This window comes from Echinops telfairi, unplaced genomic scaffold, assembly GCF_000313985.2.
Source record: "Echinops telfairi isolate 266 unplaced genomic scaffold, ASM31398v2 ScPeMD7_3533;HRSCAF=4204_0, whole genome shotgun sequence".
Taxonomy (NCBI): Eukaryota; Metazoa; Chordata; class Mammalia; order Afrosoricida; family Tenrecidae; genus Echinops; species Echinops telfairi.
The window spans coordinates 36,942,486-36,959,680 of NW_022107431.1; the positions used below are offsets into that span (position 1 = coordinate 36,942,486).

General features: G+C 38.7%; 1 protein-coding gene across 4 annotated transcripts in view; it reads right to left on the reverse strand.

The window, feature by feature from the left end:
• The window catches only part of EYA4 (EYA transcriptional coactivator and phosphatase 4), a 299,787-nt gene that overhangs the window by 55,275 nt on the left and 227,317 nt on the right, over positions 1-17,195 (reverse strand). For all 4 annotated transcript variants that reach the window (XM_004701992.2, XM_045294471.1, XM_004701990.2 and 1 more), the window contains 5 exons: positions 9,553-9,645; positions 4,658-4,724; positions 2,477-2,619; positions 2,179-2,322; positions 708-787 (listed from right to left, as the gene is read on the reverse strand). In XM_004701992.2, coding sequence (XP_004702049.1) covers positions 708-787; positions 2,179-2,322; positions 2,477-2,619; positions 4,658-4,724; positions 9,553-9,645 — 527 coding nt within the window. The remainder of the gene's footprint in view (positions 1-707; positions 788-2,178; positions 2,323-2,476; positions 2,620-4,657; positions 4,725-9,552; positions 9,646-17,195) is intronic.

A 17,195-nucleotide genomic window follows, 5' to 3' on the forward strand; every position in this document is an offset into this window, starting at 1 on the left:
AAAAAAAAGATTTCAAAAGTTTGAGCTATTAATTGTCTAGATGATAAATTTTGTGAAGAAAAATATAATTATATTTAGCATCTTTTAAGATAAAAGGAAAGTATGTAATAAATTTTCTAATTCCCAAGAAAGTAATTAAAATCATCATAGTTTAAATTACTAAAGGGGAAACCTTTAGCAACCAAGAAACCTAAATGATCCAAAATAACACATATCTAAGAATTCAAATCCAACAGTCACTTTGTAGAGAATGATGAAGCTTTCTGTTCCCTGGATAGTGTACGATATGAAATAATAATAATATCTAATCGATCAAGGATTCATGAGGGTAGGAGGGGAAAAACGAGAGAGCTATATCAAGGGCTCAAGTAGAAAGAAAATGTTTTGGAAACGTTGATGGCAACCAATGTACAAACGTGCTTAATACAACTGAGTTATAAGATTCCAAGATCCCCTGATAAAATGATTAATTAAAAAAAAAAAAAAGATTTTCATCCTAGGAAACCCAAAGGAGCAGTTCTGCTTTGCCCTCTGAGGTCAACAGATTGGATGGCAGTGGGCATACATAGTGATGTGTTTATTATCCTGAAATGCCATCTGAATTTGAAACCTTATTCTAGGAGCACATGCACTTATATGTCAACATGAACCTACTTAAAAATATCTGGAATAGATATAAAGTTCAGAATTACAAAAAGCTACTATACCTGCTGTGAACCACTGAAATTCGTTGAATTGGAAACTGAATTATTTGCATATATAGTAGAGGACGGTGCAAAACTAGAACCTAGAGACAGACAACAAATGACAATTACAATGTGTCTTTCAAAAAGCGCTTCTTCCACCACAATAAAAATATTTCATTTGGCAGAACTCAGTGAGAAAAATACATTTTGGATTTTCTTGTAACTGTTAAGGTAGTGAAGTTGAGTGACTTACGAAGAAAATGTGCTTGACCCGATCCTGCTTTTAACAGCAGGTCAGGTCTTCCGGAAGGGAGTTTGGTTCAACAGGAGCCCACTGGAACAGTGTTGGCAACAATTACAGCGAATAGCTGGGTTGGTCTCAAGAAGTAAAGGGGTATTTGAAAAATAAAATAGGACAGAGGCTACTTCCAGGAAATAACTGGGTCTTTTCAAATCATTATACCAACTGCATGTATATATAAAATCACTTGTTCAAACCTTTTGAAATAACTATCTTAGGAACTAAATATACAAAAATCCATTTAGAATTAATGTTAGCATCTCCCTTTCTTGTTGCTTCCCTCAATCCCTTTGTTAGAACAAAATCGCTGTGATCTCTGGCCCAAACACAAGGGAAATTTCATTTTGAAATGGCATGGGGTTGTAGCCCTTCTAAAGTTTCATAAGAAGGCCTTGATTTTCTTTCCTTTATTGATTTTTGAATTAGAGCAATGACAAGTAAACAATCACAGGTTTTAAAAAAGTGACCTTAAGAAACGTATTTGTCAAGGGGGAAATGAAAGACAACTGAGGCAGTGGGTGACTTCCTCTGCTCCTGTCCCCTTGTGGCACCACCATTCTGTCTGCAACCACATTAAGAGAGAGCGAGCAGAATTTGTGGGGATTCTAAATTAAGAAGGGAATTATGGTTCTATGTGAGATACATTAGAGGGGGAATTCAAATTACATTAAAAAATGTATGTGAAAACAGATGATCAATAGAGGATTGTCAGGAATGAACAAAAACTCCTCAGCCGTGAAAAGATAAACAAGCCTTATAAAAGTGCTAATTCAATTTCAGATACGATCCAAACTGAGTTAAGTGCTTAAGGAACATTGCAAAGAAAATACTACTTTAAGTTCCGAGACATTGAAATAGCCTGAGTAGACACCCAGCTCATGGCTTACCATGATGGCTTTGCCAACACTAGCAGGGAGGTTGCTTTCCACAGACTTGGTTTCTTGCTGATATTGTGGTTGAAATTTTAATTATCTAAAGTTGGCACGGATCATGCTTCTTGATCTATGTTCAACTATTTTCATGATGTTTCTGCCTAGTTATCTTTTTTTTTTTGGAGGGGGGTGGGGGGGTGATAAAATTGTGTGAGCAATGGTACAATTTAAAACTGTCCTTCGGATGTTTGCTCCTAAGTTTGAAGCCCATCCAAGGAGTTAGCTGTCCTCTAACAGGCTTTAATGTGGCACTACTTACCTGGCATTTGATAAGAGTAAGGTGTCTGGCCTGGTTGTGGGGTAGAAAAGCCGGGGCTGTAGCTGAGGCACCCGCTCTGTAGGGGGGACTGTGCCTGTGAAAGTCCACTCTCCGTCTTGATGCCTGGCAACATCACACCCAAATCTGTGTGTAAAATGCGTGCAAACCATTTCATCAGTAAGAGGATCTGACGTTCCAGCTATCACTTACAACAGAGATAGAAGCTTATGTACAACTTCTAAGCAGCAGGATTACCTGCTCATCACCAAAGAGAGAGAAGGTGGAAGGCATGCAATACCGTAAGTTGGCAGGCTGTAGGGCTGTCCTGTCTGGGAGTAGGCCGTGTAGACGGCTGGCTGCTGCATCCCCGAATACTGAGTCTGGCCTGCATAGGCGGACATTGTTTGAGCTGCTGGTGTAGAAAGAATGTGTGGATAGGGCCTAAATATCAGAAAAATAGCATTACTGTGGCAACAAAGACTGCATATTCATTCAGACAGCTTAGTTTCAGAGAGACCCTAATATATCCAGGAAGTAGCCTCCTATTTATCCACAATTCCATTTTAACAATATAGGAAAGAACAACAAAAAGTTGAATATCTGGAGCCTAGAGTCTGCTACACACCAGTCTAGAGGTGTGGGGCCCATAATTAATTTAACCTCCCTTTGCCTGGGGTCCTGAAGGCAGAGGGGTTGTGCCTTGGGCAGCTGACCACATATCAACAGTTCGAAACCACCAGCGACTCCTTGGGGAGAAAGGAGGCTTCCTACTCCAGAAAGAGTTACCATCTCAAAAAACCGACAAAGGCATTTCTGCTTTGTCCTATCAGGTCATATTAGGTCGGCATCAGCTCAATGGCAATGAGTTTGGTAATGGGTGCTTACGCCTCACCTGTAAAATGAGAAATCTGCTTTATATATATTTTTTGTGGAGCCTCTTCCAGGGTCTCTAATTCTTGCGTAGCTCTGAAATAGTACTCCAATCAGTATTTAGGTGAGAAAAAATAAAGCACAGGCCAGTTTATGAATATGCTCGTGTGCACACTAACACTTCTGAGAGACTTAATACTCCATCAAGATGATTACAAATATTACACAAGATGATTGCCAAAATCTCTACTTGAGATCCCTAGATTAAAAAGCTTCTAACCATTCTAAAACATGTGGAGAAAACCGATAGTCAATTGATGACGCCATTTACTGAGCTATATAAAGAAGCTAAAAGTGAATCCATACCCCAATCAATGGCCATGGAGTCAATCCAACTCACAATAGCATTCCAGAGACCTGGCAGGCGGAGGAGAACTGCCCCACAGCGCTCTGCTGGAGCAGACAAATTAACCTTTCTTCACAGAGAAGCTGGGGGTTCTCAGCGCTGACTCTCTGGTTAGCAACCCGGTGCTTGTCTCACCAGCCCACCAAGGTTCATTCAGAAGCATTTGCTTTTTTGTAATTGCAAATTCTTTAAATATGTTGTCTAAAAATAATTGACTTCTGTCAGCATCTTAATTTAATGCTAATGAAAATGCTGCATATCAACTGTTTCAGGAAGTGCATGGTGAATAGAAAATGTGTGGCATTTTATTGGCTATTGTATTAAAAGAATAATAATTCTGAATGTTGGTAGAGCATGCAGTTAACAAGCTATGTCCTTATCTCCAGCTCCCAGCAACAGCCAATCTGTATTGCTCCGACCTTTTCTTCTATTTCTTAGGCCAAAAATCTACCAAGAATTGCAAATCTTTGAGGGTGTGTGTATTGAGGGCTGGGGGCGGGGGAGCTACCATGAAGTAGAGGGCTCCCTGAGAAGAACTGAAATGTCCTCCCTTTCATTATGCCACATTGGACATAACATCCCCAGTGGTTGTCTGTTTCCCAGCCTGAAACTCAGGACACGCTCTCTAGATGCTGTGGATAATAGCATTACATATAAATGCCTATATATTAAAAAGTCAAAATTAAATTCAGATATAAATTCAATACACTTAAACCTGAAATATTCTCGACTGCCTGCTTTAGGTTGAATACACGAAATAGGGGAACTGTGAAGTATACTTACTCTCTGGAAATATCTTAATAGAAAATGAAATCCAATGAAAATATCTCAGCATGGATTAAATTATAAAGTGCGGAACTACAGTGGTTTTCTTAAAAGTAACTGAGACTTTTGTATTTGTCTTCAAGAACCAGGGTACTCTGGTTCGAGTTTGATGATTTCCTCAAGGAATCTCAATTCCTCAATGATCTAGAATGAAGAAAAATTGTGCCCAGAGAGAAATGGGTAATTCTCTCTCTCTAGGTTCATACAGACTATCTATAGGCTTCAGCATCTATCTGTGCAACTATCCATAACACAATCATATCCATAAAGGTGGAGCAATTTAAAACGAACATGTTGTGTAAAACCAGATTAATAAAGGTGACACGAGAAAACTGTTCTACTTGTAACAAATCTGAAAAGCCTCCAGTGACCACTTACTTGGAAGGATATAGCTGCGGAGAATACTGATGTGCTGACCTGGGGCTGTAGCCACTGCTTGTTATGACTGTAAGACACAAGAACCAGTGCACAATAGGTTGCTTCTCAAATATATTTCATGGGACCGCACAAAACCTATCTGAAGAAATCGCCGGGCTAAACATATATATTCAAACACTGATTTTCTAAAACTAAAATGAATGAATTCATCCTCAAAAAATTCATTTTCTAAAAAGGAAACAGCTGCCAATGCAGTCTCTCCTAAGTGAGCAACTTTCACATGTTGTTTTAAGAGCATGAAACCAGCATTCTTCTTACAAACCACCCCCTCTATATCACCCTTCTGTTTCCTCCAGGCAGTACCATGCTCTGCCATCCTAACAGGCTCTGCATGCGAAGCTTTGTTACAGGGTAGGGATACTTTATGTATATATATGCATGTGTGTATCTATATGTATGTATGCATACAGATACATACATACATACAGTAGGTGCCTCAATTTTGTGAACTTTAAGTTTCAAATTCCAAGTATGTGTATATATATACATATATGTATGTGTATGTATATATTTAGTATGTGCATCTATAGATACATACATGTATGTGTGTATATATGTATGTATCTATATATAGATATATTCATACATACAGTAGATGCTTAAATTTTGTGAACTTTAAGTCTCAAATTCCAAACATGATGGCTATATGTGTTGCTCTTCTTTCCAGACCTATTCTAAATGAAAACCAATAAAAAAAAAATTGCAGAAAAATTCTAAGCTTTGCCCTTCAATTTGAAGTTGTAAAATGTTATTTCCTTTTCCTTGGCCAATCATATGTTTAGTCAGAATAGCACGGTCCATATTATTCTAATCAGAATCAGAAGGTGCATAGAAAGCATGTGTGACAATGGCAACACTTTTTCTTATTTTAAATAGTCAAAAACTTTACCAAATATTGTAACAGTCATATTTATGAATATATATACATTTTAACTATTGGAAAGAGAACTTTCTAAGGAGACCTTAAAGGTGCAAGTCAGGTCTCATTAACATGTCATCCAAACATGCAGTCCCAAACTGGAATATTGCCAAAAGTTTGGACATTTCTCTTTCCTTTAAGGATCTGCCTTGACTAAGACAGATGGATGGCCAGAATATAGACTCTAAAGTGTTGGGCCGGCTCCTTCAGAGCCAATCCACACTGGGCAAACACACAGAGTGTCTTTATTAGGCCATCTGCTGTTCATTCACTTTTCAAAAAGATTAAAGTAGTACACAATGCTGCTCTGGAATTAGTTTAGTCTAATCAATCATAGTTGTACTTCAAAGTACTATGTCCTTTCTAAGTTGTTCATAATAATTCTCGAGCTAAACTTTTAGAATTGTAAAAGTGACAAATAGGTTTAGGTTGCTAACTACTTTATGAAACATGATATATTTCTATATCAAAATGCTATTAAGATCCTGTCTGATCTACTACTTCATAAACATGCAGGATTTAATATATATAATTCTATTTGACCTATAGGGTTTGAATATGGACACAATAATTTAGTTTTCACAGAAATGGAGAAGAGGATCTTTGCAAAAATATTATGAGCCAGTTTTGAAAAAAATCATCATTTTTAGAACAATAGGTGAATGTTCCAAATATTTTCTACCCCCAAAATGTCAGTGAACTTGTTATACATAGTTAATAGTAAACTGTTGATTAAATTTAGTAGTTTTCTACTTCTCTATATAAAAAAGATCTTTAGAAAATAATTACAAATTTCAAATTAACTCGGTGAGAATAAACTCATTCTACTACACTATGACCAAAACATATACATGATACAATAACAATAATATTAGTTTACAGTGAATTCAGTCTGATTTATAAATTCATGTTAGTGACAACTCCAGTTAACAGAAATTTAATTGTGGAGCTTCACTTTGCCACTCAAACCTTGGGCTACAATCTTAATTATTGTCAAGATTACAAAAAACAGACTTTTTCAAAGAGACAATGAATAACCAAAATAAATATTTACTATATCATCTTTGATTAAATGAACCAAGTAGCAAAATTATATATTTCACAAAAACCCTGTACCTCTGCACAAAATTCTGAATAAATAGTATGAGTTGTCCCTCTAATGAATGGATCTAGACATAGGTAGAATAATGGACCCACATAATAAAAAGTTTCAATAACTCTTTAAACTTTAGTTTTCTGTGTCTATCATTCATTGTCTATGTAGAAAGTAAAAACTTGGGTCCAGAAAACTAAAATGCTCACATAAGGACTAAAACTTGGAAGGTTTCTTGTTTCTTTCCTAAAATGTGTACTTCCCCCACCTAATATATATATATTTATATTTGTATATCTTCAGATAACTGAATACCGCAATGTTGACAAAGTGAGTGGTGACTATTCTGATGAAACTGCTCCTACCCAGGGAAGCCCACCTTTCCGGCATGCCACAAGCACATCTGAGAGACCTACCCAATTGGGAGACCTGTCATTGAACTGATCATAGATGTGACCCAAAGAAAGTAACTAATTATACTACAGTAAATGCATATCTTCAAAATGCCCTGAAAATTAATTAAAACAGAAATTTTAAATAATACTATCAGCTTCTCAGAAGATGGTGCCAAACAATTTTGAAGTTTTACTCATTTTATTATCCTGACACCCTGGATTCATGACTTCCCAATAGGAGGAAGAAGAGTGGATTTTGCCTGCTAGGGGATATTTAGCACCGACTAGAAACACTTTTTCTTGTCACAACTTGTGGGGAGGGGGGACTGTGGTTTGTTACTGGAATACTGAGATCGATGCTCAGCATGCTGCGAATCCCCCAACAATGGAGAGAACCCCTCCACCCCAAAGGACACACCTGCACATTGAATAGGGCTGCAGCTGACTGTCTCTGCTCTAGCACTTCGCTGTGTAATACATCGATTTGTGGGGTGGAAACTATTCTATATCTGGGCTGTCCAATATGGTAGCCTCTTATCACATACAGGATTAGTAAAGTCAAGCGTAGTGCGAGTGATTAAGCAGTCAGCTACTAGATGAAATGATGATTCAAATTCACCCCGAGGTGCCCTCAAAACAGGCCTGGTGATCTGCTTCTGAAAGGTCACGACCTTGAACCCTCAGAAACCCTGTGGAGCAATTCTGTGCTGCACAAAAGAAGGCACCAAGAGTAAGAATTGAGTCAATGGCAGTTACAGCAACAACTATGCATGTGTGTGTGTGTGTGCGCACACATATTCTGTGATGTAAAGGAATAACTGGAGTTAAAATTTGAACTTTATCTGATTTTAATTAGTTTAAGTAAAAATGTAGATAGTCATATATGGCCAGTGGCTATTTTAGTGGACAGCACAGCCCTAAATGAGTCATGCATTTGGAAATTACTTTCAGAAAGATGAAAAGGTAAGGATTCCATACAGGATGCTTTTTCATCCCTATTTGCTTTTCCATTTCTCCATTTTTCTAATGGAGTCCTCCAGAAAGGGACCGGTATCATAATTGCCTTCTTGACTTCCTTTCAGCAGACCTTGACCCACTTTACACTTCCAGGTATGTCTACAATCTTGCTTTAAAAATGGATCCAGAAGTCTCTAAAATTGTTTCTGGAGCTAACATTCTAGGATTTTGCTATTCACCTTTCATGTAACTAACCCAACTGCTAGTGTATGATTTAAGCAATTAATTTTACTCCGTCCTTAAAAATCATGTTGGGAAGGTGCGTGAGTAAATGTGCAAGACAATCTAATGTTTGAGTAAGTTACTACCTACTTCTCTGCAGGGAGGTGAGGGCAGCACAAGAAGGTATATAGAGTCACACATAAGAGCCTCTATATGAGACTATTTCTTCCTGTTTAGGGTGATGATGAGTATGTGAGTACATGACAGGGAGTTCCAACCAGCGTAAATTAGTAAAAATGGATCATCGTTAGCTTTAAAAGTCCAATATGCAACAATGGCACTATGCGTAAAGCGATTCCTCAATTCTTCTTACATAAAGCATGCCCATGTCAAAGTCTTATACTCAAATCTGAATTAAGAATAAAGTATGTGAAACGAGACTAACTGCATTTAAAATTCAGGACTGTGATTATGTTTCTGGGTGGAATGCTCATCTTTCTGGTCTCCATACTTCTCTTCAGGTTAAAAAAAATCTCTTCATCAGATAATAAAACAAACACAGTATTGTAATTTGAACAAAATCTTTAATTAGTTCAACTTAATTTGTGCCCTTTGTGCCCAGCTGGGAGCTATCAGGTATTTTTGTTTTGAAAGGATGGATGTTTAAAGCCATGCGATTGTCCCCTTTGAAGCACTGTGAGTGAAAGTAATGCTCTGGGAGGCTGACTTCTAATGCAACCAGCGTGTGCTCGCCTGCAGTCCATTAACCTTTAATACTTGTCACTCAGCTGCTCACACAGGAGGATTTTTTTTTTCTTAACCCAGAAAGGAAACAAGGTTATTTAGAAGGAATCAAATGGATAGGTTTACATCTCAAATGGTGGACAGGAGGCAGTTTTTAATGCAATCGAAATGGGCAAGTTGAAAGAACAAAGTAAATGATTATAACCTAATTGCTAAATTAATTAAATGCGGTATAGGATAAAACATAGGCGGTCCGCTCCTGATTTCTGTTAAGAAAGCCTTGGGGTTGTTTTGGCATCAACTGAACATTCAGCAAAACAATTTCCAAATATTATTCCTAACATGATGTCTTTTTCAGTGACCAGTAGTTCTCCTAAGGGTGAATGGACTGTGACGGGTACAAACATCAAACTTCAAGCAGCTTTGGTGTCCAGGCCGATTACTCCCAAGGAGGAGTCCAAGGACCCCAATGTGTATGCGACAACACACGAGCTTCGGGCTTTACCTGACCCCGTAAAAGTGTCAAGCGCTCCGTCTCCAGTCGTGCTTGTGGTTTCACTGCTGTTCAAAGGCTCTGTTTTGACTGCAAGAAGAGACACTACGTAGAAGAATAAGGACATGTGAGTGTTACTGCTAAGTTTATATTACAGACCCAGACTACTCCGCTAGAGCGTATTCTAGCTACCATGGGCATGCACGAAAAAAACTTGAGAATTTGATGAGAGTTGTGTTAATTTAGCTTCTAAAGGGAAATGCACTGATAGAAGATTGAATCTACAATTCCTCCGTATCTAAAAACTAGTTCTTCAGATGCTGGCTTTTGAAGGCAGTCAACTTTCCAAAGTGAGAGAGCTATGTACTTATATTTGCAATTTCAACCGACCACAGCATACTCTGATACTATCGCTGGCATACTGGCGCAAGGGGGAACCATCAGACAGTTTTCCCCACCTGGAATCCAAGCTGTAACAGAGAGACTAACCAGCTGATATTTTATTCTTCCCAAGAAGATGCTTTAAAAATCAAGGTAGGAAAGAATGATGAAAGCATACAAAAATACCTAACCCACGGGCCTATTCGTGTGATGGGCGTGGGTCGAGGGATGAGGCAGTCAGGAAGTTTCCTGCTCTAAATGAGAATAAACTGCCATCGCTGTTGGGTGTGCTCTACTTTAGTGGTTTGAATTTATATATGTATATGTATATATATAATGCATATTTTATAGACAACATGTATATACATAATGATACTCACTGCCACGGAGTTGCTGGGCTGCCATGTTTATGGAAGCAGACTGCCTGATCTTTTACGCTGGAGCAGCCGGTGGGTTAGAATGGCCAATCTTTTGGTTAGTAGTCAATGCTTAACCCACTGCGCCACGATGGCTCCCATTGCAACCATAGGCATAGGATAAGAGATGACTTCTACAGAGATAAATATATCTTTTGAAATCTCTTAAATATGCTAGTCCCCTTTTCAGGTCACGTATTTTGGCAAAAACTTGACTTGGCAATGACATAGGTAGGCACACGTGACTGTCATTAGATGCAACGAGTTGGGGGCAGGCCGGGCAGTGGGCAAGCGTCTATCCATTTTGTCACACCATATTTTCCCTTTGCGGGCAAACTTTGCAACACATTTCACAGCAGCCAGGAAGTAAATACTCAAGTATGTAAGATTCAACACCTCTTGTGCTTCCGTGTCATAAACGGAATCCAACAATTCAATAATTTAGAAGCAAGCGGGAAACTATAAAGATGGAAGTGGAAAACTTGCCAATCCCAAACAAATATGACGAAAAGAAACATGGGGCCAGAGCGTGCCCAGCACACAAGCAAATCAGCAACGCCACCCTGTGAGTCAAGCCGCTCAGCAGTGGAGGAACATGCAACAATGGTGACGTGACCTGTACACGGAGCAGAATCGACGGTACCCTCAGTGAGCTTTGGGGTAGGTTAGTATCCATAATTTAACAGCCTAAGGTAGGTTTGCTCGAAGATTCATAAAAAGGTTGGGGAGAAAAAGTCGAGAAACTTGACTTACTTATCCCGCCAAAAGGGATATTTGAAATTCAGTTGTTTTTCAATAGCAACACTAAACTGAGGACTAGCCACCCAAACAAGCCCGCTGGCATTGAGTCAATCATGGCCAAGGCCACCTGGAGCACCGAGTGCACCCGCCCCCAGGGAGCCTCCCAGGCTGGAGATGGTTCGAGACTCACACTGCCGTATTTTTCTCCCAGGGAGCAGCTGAGGAGTACAAACAGCCAAACTTTTGGTTGGCAGTTGACTCCTTAACCATTAGGCTACCCGGGCTCCTCTGTCTGAGTAATGGTGTCTAATTACTTGTGTATGAAGAAATGAATTAGATGATATAATTTTTCAGTAATTAATTGCCCAGCAGTTCGTGTTATGACTATGCCAGATTAACAGTTATATTTGCCAGGGCAGAATTATTTACTATTGAAATACTGGAGAGATTACATTAAACTAGATAAAGTACATCTACCTAATCCTTAAACAATCTATCTGAATAGGAATCATTATGTCTATCTTATGCATCAGGACGCTGATGTTTGAATAGGTGGAGGGGCTTGTTGTAGAAGTCTCATCATGGGAGATGATGGAACTAATATTTAACCCAGACCTTTACTTGTAACAACCATGATCTTAGCCAAAAAAACAGGCTGAAAATGGCTGCGGTTCATGGGATAATTTTTCATGAAGGCTTAATTTATAAACAAGGTAATTACCCTAACCAATCTCACTCTCAATAAGTGGAATTGGCTTCATTGTAACCCTTATGAACACATTATTAAAAGTGAAAACTAAAAAATATTGGAATGGGTTACTTATCACATTTTCTATTTATTCCTTGTGGAAAAAGGAAAAGACTGCAATAAACAGAAAACGTGAAAACAGCAGTCACGGCACATGATTAAGGCAGGCGCTGGTCCTTGTGATTTAAGATCATTACATGTTGCTCCTTGCAACAATCTCATAAGGTAGACACTGGTTCTATGCCCATTTTTTCAAAAGGGAAAACTGAGGCACAAAATGTTCAAACAACGTGTGTGTGGTCAAAGAGCTGGTTGGAGCAAAGGGTAAAGACGAGGCGGAGTGAGTCGAGCACGAAACTCCTCACCCTCCTGCCCTCGGGCAGCACTCACTACTCAGGAATTACTTCTATCTGTAAAGGACTGAAGACAACCCTCCCACCCCCCAGACAGAATGTGATCTAGGTGGTTATAAAATCCACTCTAATTACCCAAAGTCCAACTGTGTCTCCGGATATTTATGACCAAGTCTCACTAAACGAAGAAACAGTTTCTTGGAATTTCCAACTTCTAATTGTGACTCAGTCCCTAGTTAAATATATATAAACCTATAACAATCTTGTAAAAGATATGTATTAATACTAGTGAGTAAAAATTTATTGGAAAATATAATTTAAGAATAGTGGAATTTTTCCATGAATTTTTTGAAGTACCGTTGTGTGTATGCATATGTATGTAAGTATGCATGCAGACACATGCACATATACATAGATAGAGATAAATATATTTAGATATTTCATTTGTGAATTGTATATGGAGAACATATATAGGGACAATTGTGAGCTGTGTCATATATGTGAAACTGATCTAGAAACTAGGTGTGAATTTAGTTTTATTATCTTTGGGGCTTGAGTCCAAGCACTTACAAACTTATTATAATAATTCCAATTTGAAAATTTTATATGGTCAAAAGCAGAAAGAAGAAAAGATAGAAATTAATTTTTCTTCTCATTTGCCAGACATGTATCACATAACTTAGATAAGACACAAAAACTGTTCGTTTTACAGATGAAGGGCATCTATAGAAAGTATATGAAGAAAAGTATAAATATTAAGCTGTGTGACTAAAACTCGCTGCCATTGAGTCAATGCTGCTTCCTAGCAGCCCCTGTGGGTTTCTGAGACTGTAGCTGTTCATGGGAGTAGAAAGTCTCATCTTTCTCCCACTCAGCTGCTGGTGGTGTCCATCTGCTGACCATGCGGATTGCAGCCCAACGTGTAACCACTACACCACCAGGGTGCCTTCAAGATGTATGTCACAGCAACTTCATAAAATGGATATGAATGTTCAGAAGGAGACTTGACACATTAATGTTAATTTATTTTTCATGGCAGGTACAGACTGAACCAAAGGAAAAAGGAAAATAAAGCAACTATATTGTAACTAAAAATAAATTATTTCACATGGAGTGTATATCAGGAACTAGCTTATGAGCTCCAAAAGTGATGCAAACGTTAATTTGACTTTTCTTTTCAAAGGGATAAAATGATCTCAGGTGATAATAAATAATATGATTTTCAAGGACAAAAATGCAAAAAAAAAGAGAGTGAAATGGACTGTCTGGATTATTAGTTTTCATTTTAAGGCACAATAATACTGAAAAGTGTGAGTATAATATCTACAACAGGTAACAAGTATACACACTATAATTAGATATTAAGTTTTTAAAAATGAAAGCAATTTTCATTAAAACTCCGAACATGATTAAAATGTTTTTCCTCCTTAAATGAGATATCCAAGATATTTTTCTTGTGGCAGGAAAAAATAATTTTGTTCATTAAATATGTGCAAGGCCATTGGGAAAACGGTTCCCAACAAAACAAACCTAGTCTTAAGTTTCTTAACTATTTTATAAAGCTTACAATTCCAAATAATTGTCATTATATATTCGTTGTGATATTCAAGTATACCTATGTAACGATCCTATAGGACAGGAAAGAATTGCCCCCTTTTGGGCTTCCAAGTCCAAGTCTGTAAATCTTTATTGGCGTGGAAAGTCTCATCTTTTCTCGGAGGAGCATCTGGTGGTTCTAAACTGCTGACCTTCAAGTTAGCAGGCCAACCAACCCGTAACACACTCTGTTAACAAGTTCCTTCTATAAATGTGTGTATGTATATGTATATGTAGATGTGTGTGTGTTTCCTAAAGTTGCAAAAAAGTTAAGACAAAACCTTTACGTTAATTTTAGAACAGTCCAAAATCATCACATACAACAAAATGGAAACCATAACCTCACTAAGATCGAAGCACAATCATGTTCTACAGAGTTCACACTTAAATCAAATGCTTTGGTACTGAAAGCAACAACCATATGTTAATGTTACAGGTTAAAGTGTTTTGTGGTTTTATTAAACTACATGCTCAAAATAATGGTCCAGGGTTCATTTTCCTGAAAGGAGATGAAATAATTATACAAAGGACTTTGTTCACAAACCTAACTAATATCGCCATGCCCCGCCCCGCTTGCTCCTTAGAGGTCAAGAGGTCAAGACTTTGTCTTACGTACTTTGGACATGTCAGGAGAGACCAGTCCCTGGAGAAGAACGTCACGCTTGCTAAAGTACAGGGACAGTGACAACGACGTGGCCTCTCACCGAGGTGGAGGGGCACAGATCTCCACCAGGAGCTCAAGGTAGAAATGGTTGTGACAATGGGCGCAGGGCTGGGCAGTGTGTTGTTCTGGTGTGCACACAGTCACTACGCGTCAGAAGCCACTCGGTGGCATGGAACATTAACAACAACAAAAACAACAACACCTCACTAATCGCCTACTAGCAATTTGGATGCATTTCATAGAGTCATCCTCTTAAAATAGAAATGGTCCAAGTGATTTAAATATATTAGCATGACGGGCTTTTTCATGTCCTGGCTTTAACCATTACTGTCATAAGTGGACTGTGATTATTGCCAGAGGTTTGTCGTGAGCACCGATGATGTTTTCCTCCCTCTACACCCCACTCTTTATCCCTGCGTGACTTTTCTTAGGTGCTCAAATCGGACTCGGAGGAACCTCTATGTGATGGAAGGTCAACCGGGCCCCAGAGTTTTGTAAGTTGAGGGGCCTTAGGGGCACCGCAGTAAAGGGCTTGGTGCTCAACTGAGGTTGAACTTACCAAGAGAGAGAGATGTCTCAGTCCATGTCTGCAAAGGTTTACAGCCTTGGAAATCTTTTGGGGCAGTTCTCAGTGCTGGGGGGTCAGTGTGAGTTTGGAGCGACTCAATGACTGTGGTCATCTTTACAGGAGCAGCCCACCCACTCATTCACCACAGACCTCTGGTCAGCGTAGGCATGATTGCTGCAGAAAAGAATCATGCAGCTTGCTTCACCGCCATATTTGCTGTATGGCAGTGATCTGGAGCCAAACCTACAGTGTCCCTCAGGGATCCCTGCACTTGAAGGTAAACTTAACCATCTAGATACACGTTGTCTTTAAGATTGTCTTTCTCATGTCATTACAGTGTTGTACACTTTAACTATTCTTGGTGAAACATCTGTTCTCTTATTAGAACTCAAAGTTCATATCCACTTGTTGCAAAATCATGCTTTATCCTCTAACGCATAGGTTCTCAAATGTACTTGGTCTACCGCTCTCTTTTGAGAAAAAACAAACGAAAAAACAAAAAACATACTCAGTCCCCACCCGAAGCAAATGAAAACGTTCGTATATAAACCACCATCTGGGATAAAGTCTCGTCGTCTATTCTTGCAGCCATCCCCGGGATTGCTCAGGATACCTGATGGCTACACACTGGGCTGCTGACTGTAGATCAGCAGTTCAAAACCACCAAGCACTCGGCAGGGAGAAGGACCCGGCTTTCTGCTTCCAGAGAGATTTATAGTCACAGTAACTCAGTGCCCCCTTCCAAAGGGTCACTGAGTCAGCATGGACGTGTTGGCAGTCATTTTGTTTTGATGAGGACAGTGCCCCCCACCCCACCCATGGGTGGTATCACCCACGTCAGGAACCAAACTAACCCAAACGCACTGCCAGGATGCACTGCTCGAAAGGAACAGGGGACAAGGTGCTTTAGGGTTTACATGTCCATCTTCTGAATTCTGGGTTTGAGCAGGTATACTGTTCAAGACCCACTGGTGGAATTCCAAAAACACTTTCTAAACCACAGAAATCAGACACAGTGACTTCTGATAGCTTAAGTTCTACACAGAATTTTCAAAGGGTTACATAAAGAAGAGTTACAATTTATAGCAGTAATTATTGCCTACCAGTTTTAATAATTGGTACAGCCTATGATTTATGTTTATATAAATCAATATAGCACTCAAAACCCAATAAGCACAAAGTTGTCTTTCACCTCTAAATATCCATAAATATTTAATTAAAAAGAAATAATTTGATGAAGCAATTTGTGACACTCATTCTAACAAGATAATAAAAAAGGATGAAGTTGGAATTAACTCTTAGATCTTATTGGTGGCTCTGATGCACAGATCATGCAACATTCAGAAACAAATCCATTACATGCAAGCCAACTGTTTATGTATGAAATAATGTGGAAGGTTAGTTTTTACAATGTATTGTTTCCAAATATAGAAGGCATCACAGAGCAGTCAGAATTTTAAGTTTTGTTCCTCAGCCTTCTCTTTGCAGTCTTTTCTGAACATCCCTGTAAACCCAGTCTTTCCTCTGCTGGTGCCCACCTCGAACACCGTGTGCACCCATGATTTTTATGTCTGTTTCCCCTACTCAACTTTTCATCTTTGGTATCATGTTCTATTGATATTTGGGTTCCCATTTTCTAGTATAGAGTCCTAGCACAAACAAGGTGTTTAATTTATTTTCATTAGGGTAAGTGAAAATTCACTCTTTTATACCTAACCCTAAGCACTCTCGGGAAATATCTATTTATATTTAAATCATCTCTATCTATACCAGAGACACCATAGATACCATTCTCAAAAAGACCAAGGTGATCAAGTTAACTCCAACTCATAGCAAGCCAAGGACACAGAGACACAACCTGATAGATTTCTGAGATGATCAATCTTTACTGTAACACAAAAATCTTGCCTTTCTCCTATGTAACAGCAGGTGATTTTGAACTGCTGATCTTGTGGTTGGGAGCCCAACATGTAACCCACTATACCACCATGACTCCTTGCAAATAGCATCAAGCACATCAGAATGTTACCTCTATCTGTAATTATTCCTATGACTGGCATATATTGTTAGATGTATAACATCCATTATGTATATCCATACACATCTCAATCAGGGAAACATGCTGCCACTGTTTTTCTGTTGCTCTCAATGCTTTTCTTATTCTAAATAACTGGATAATATCAAATGA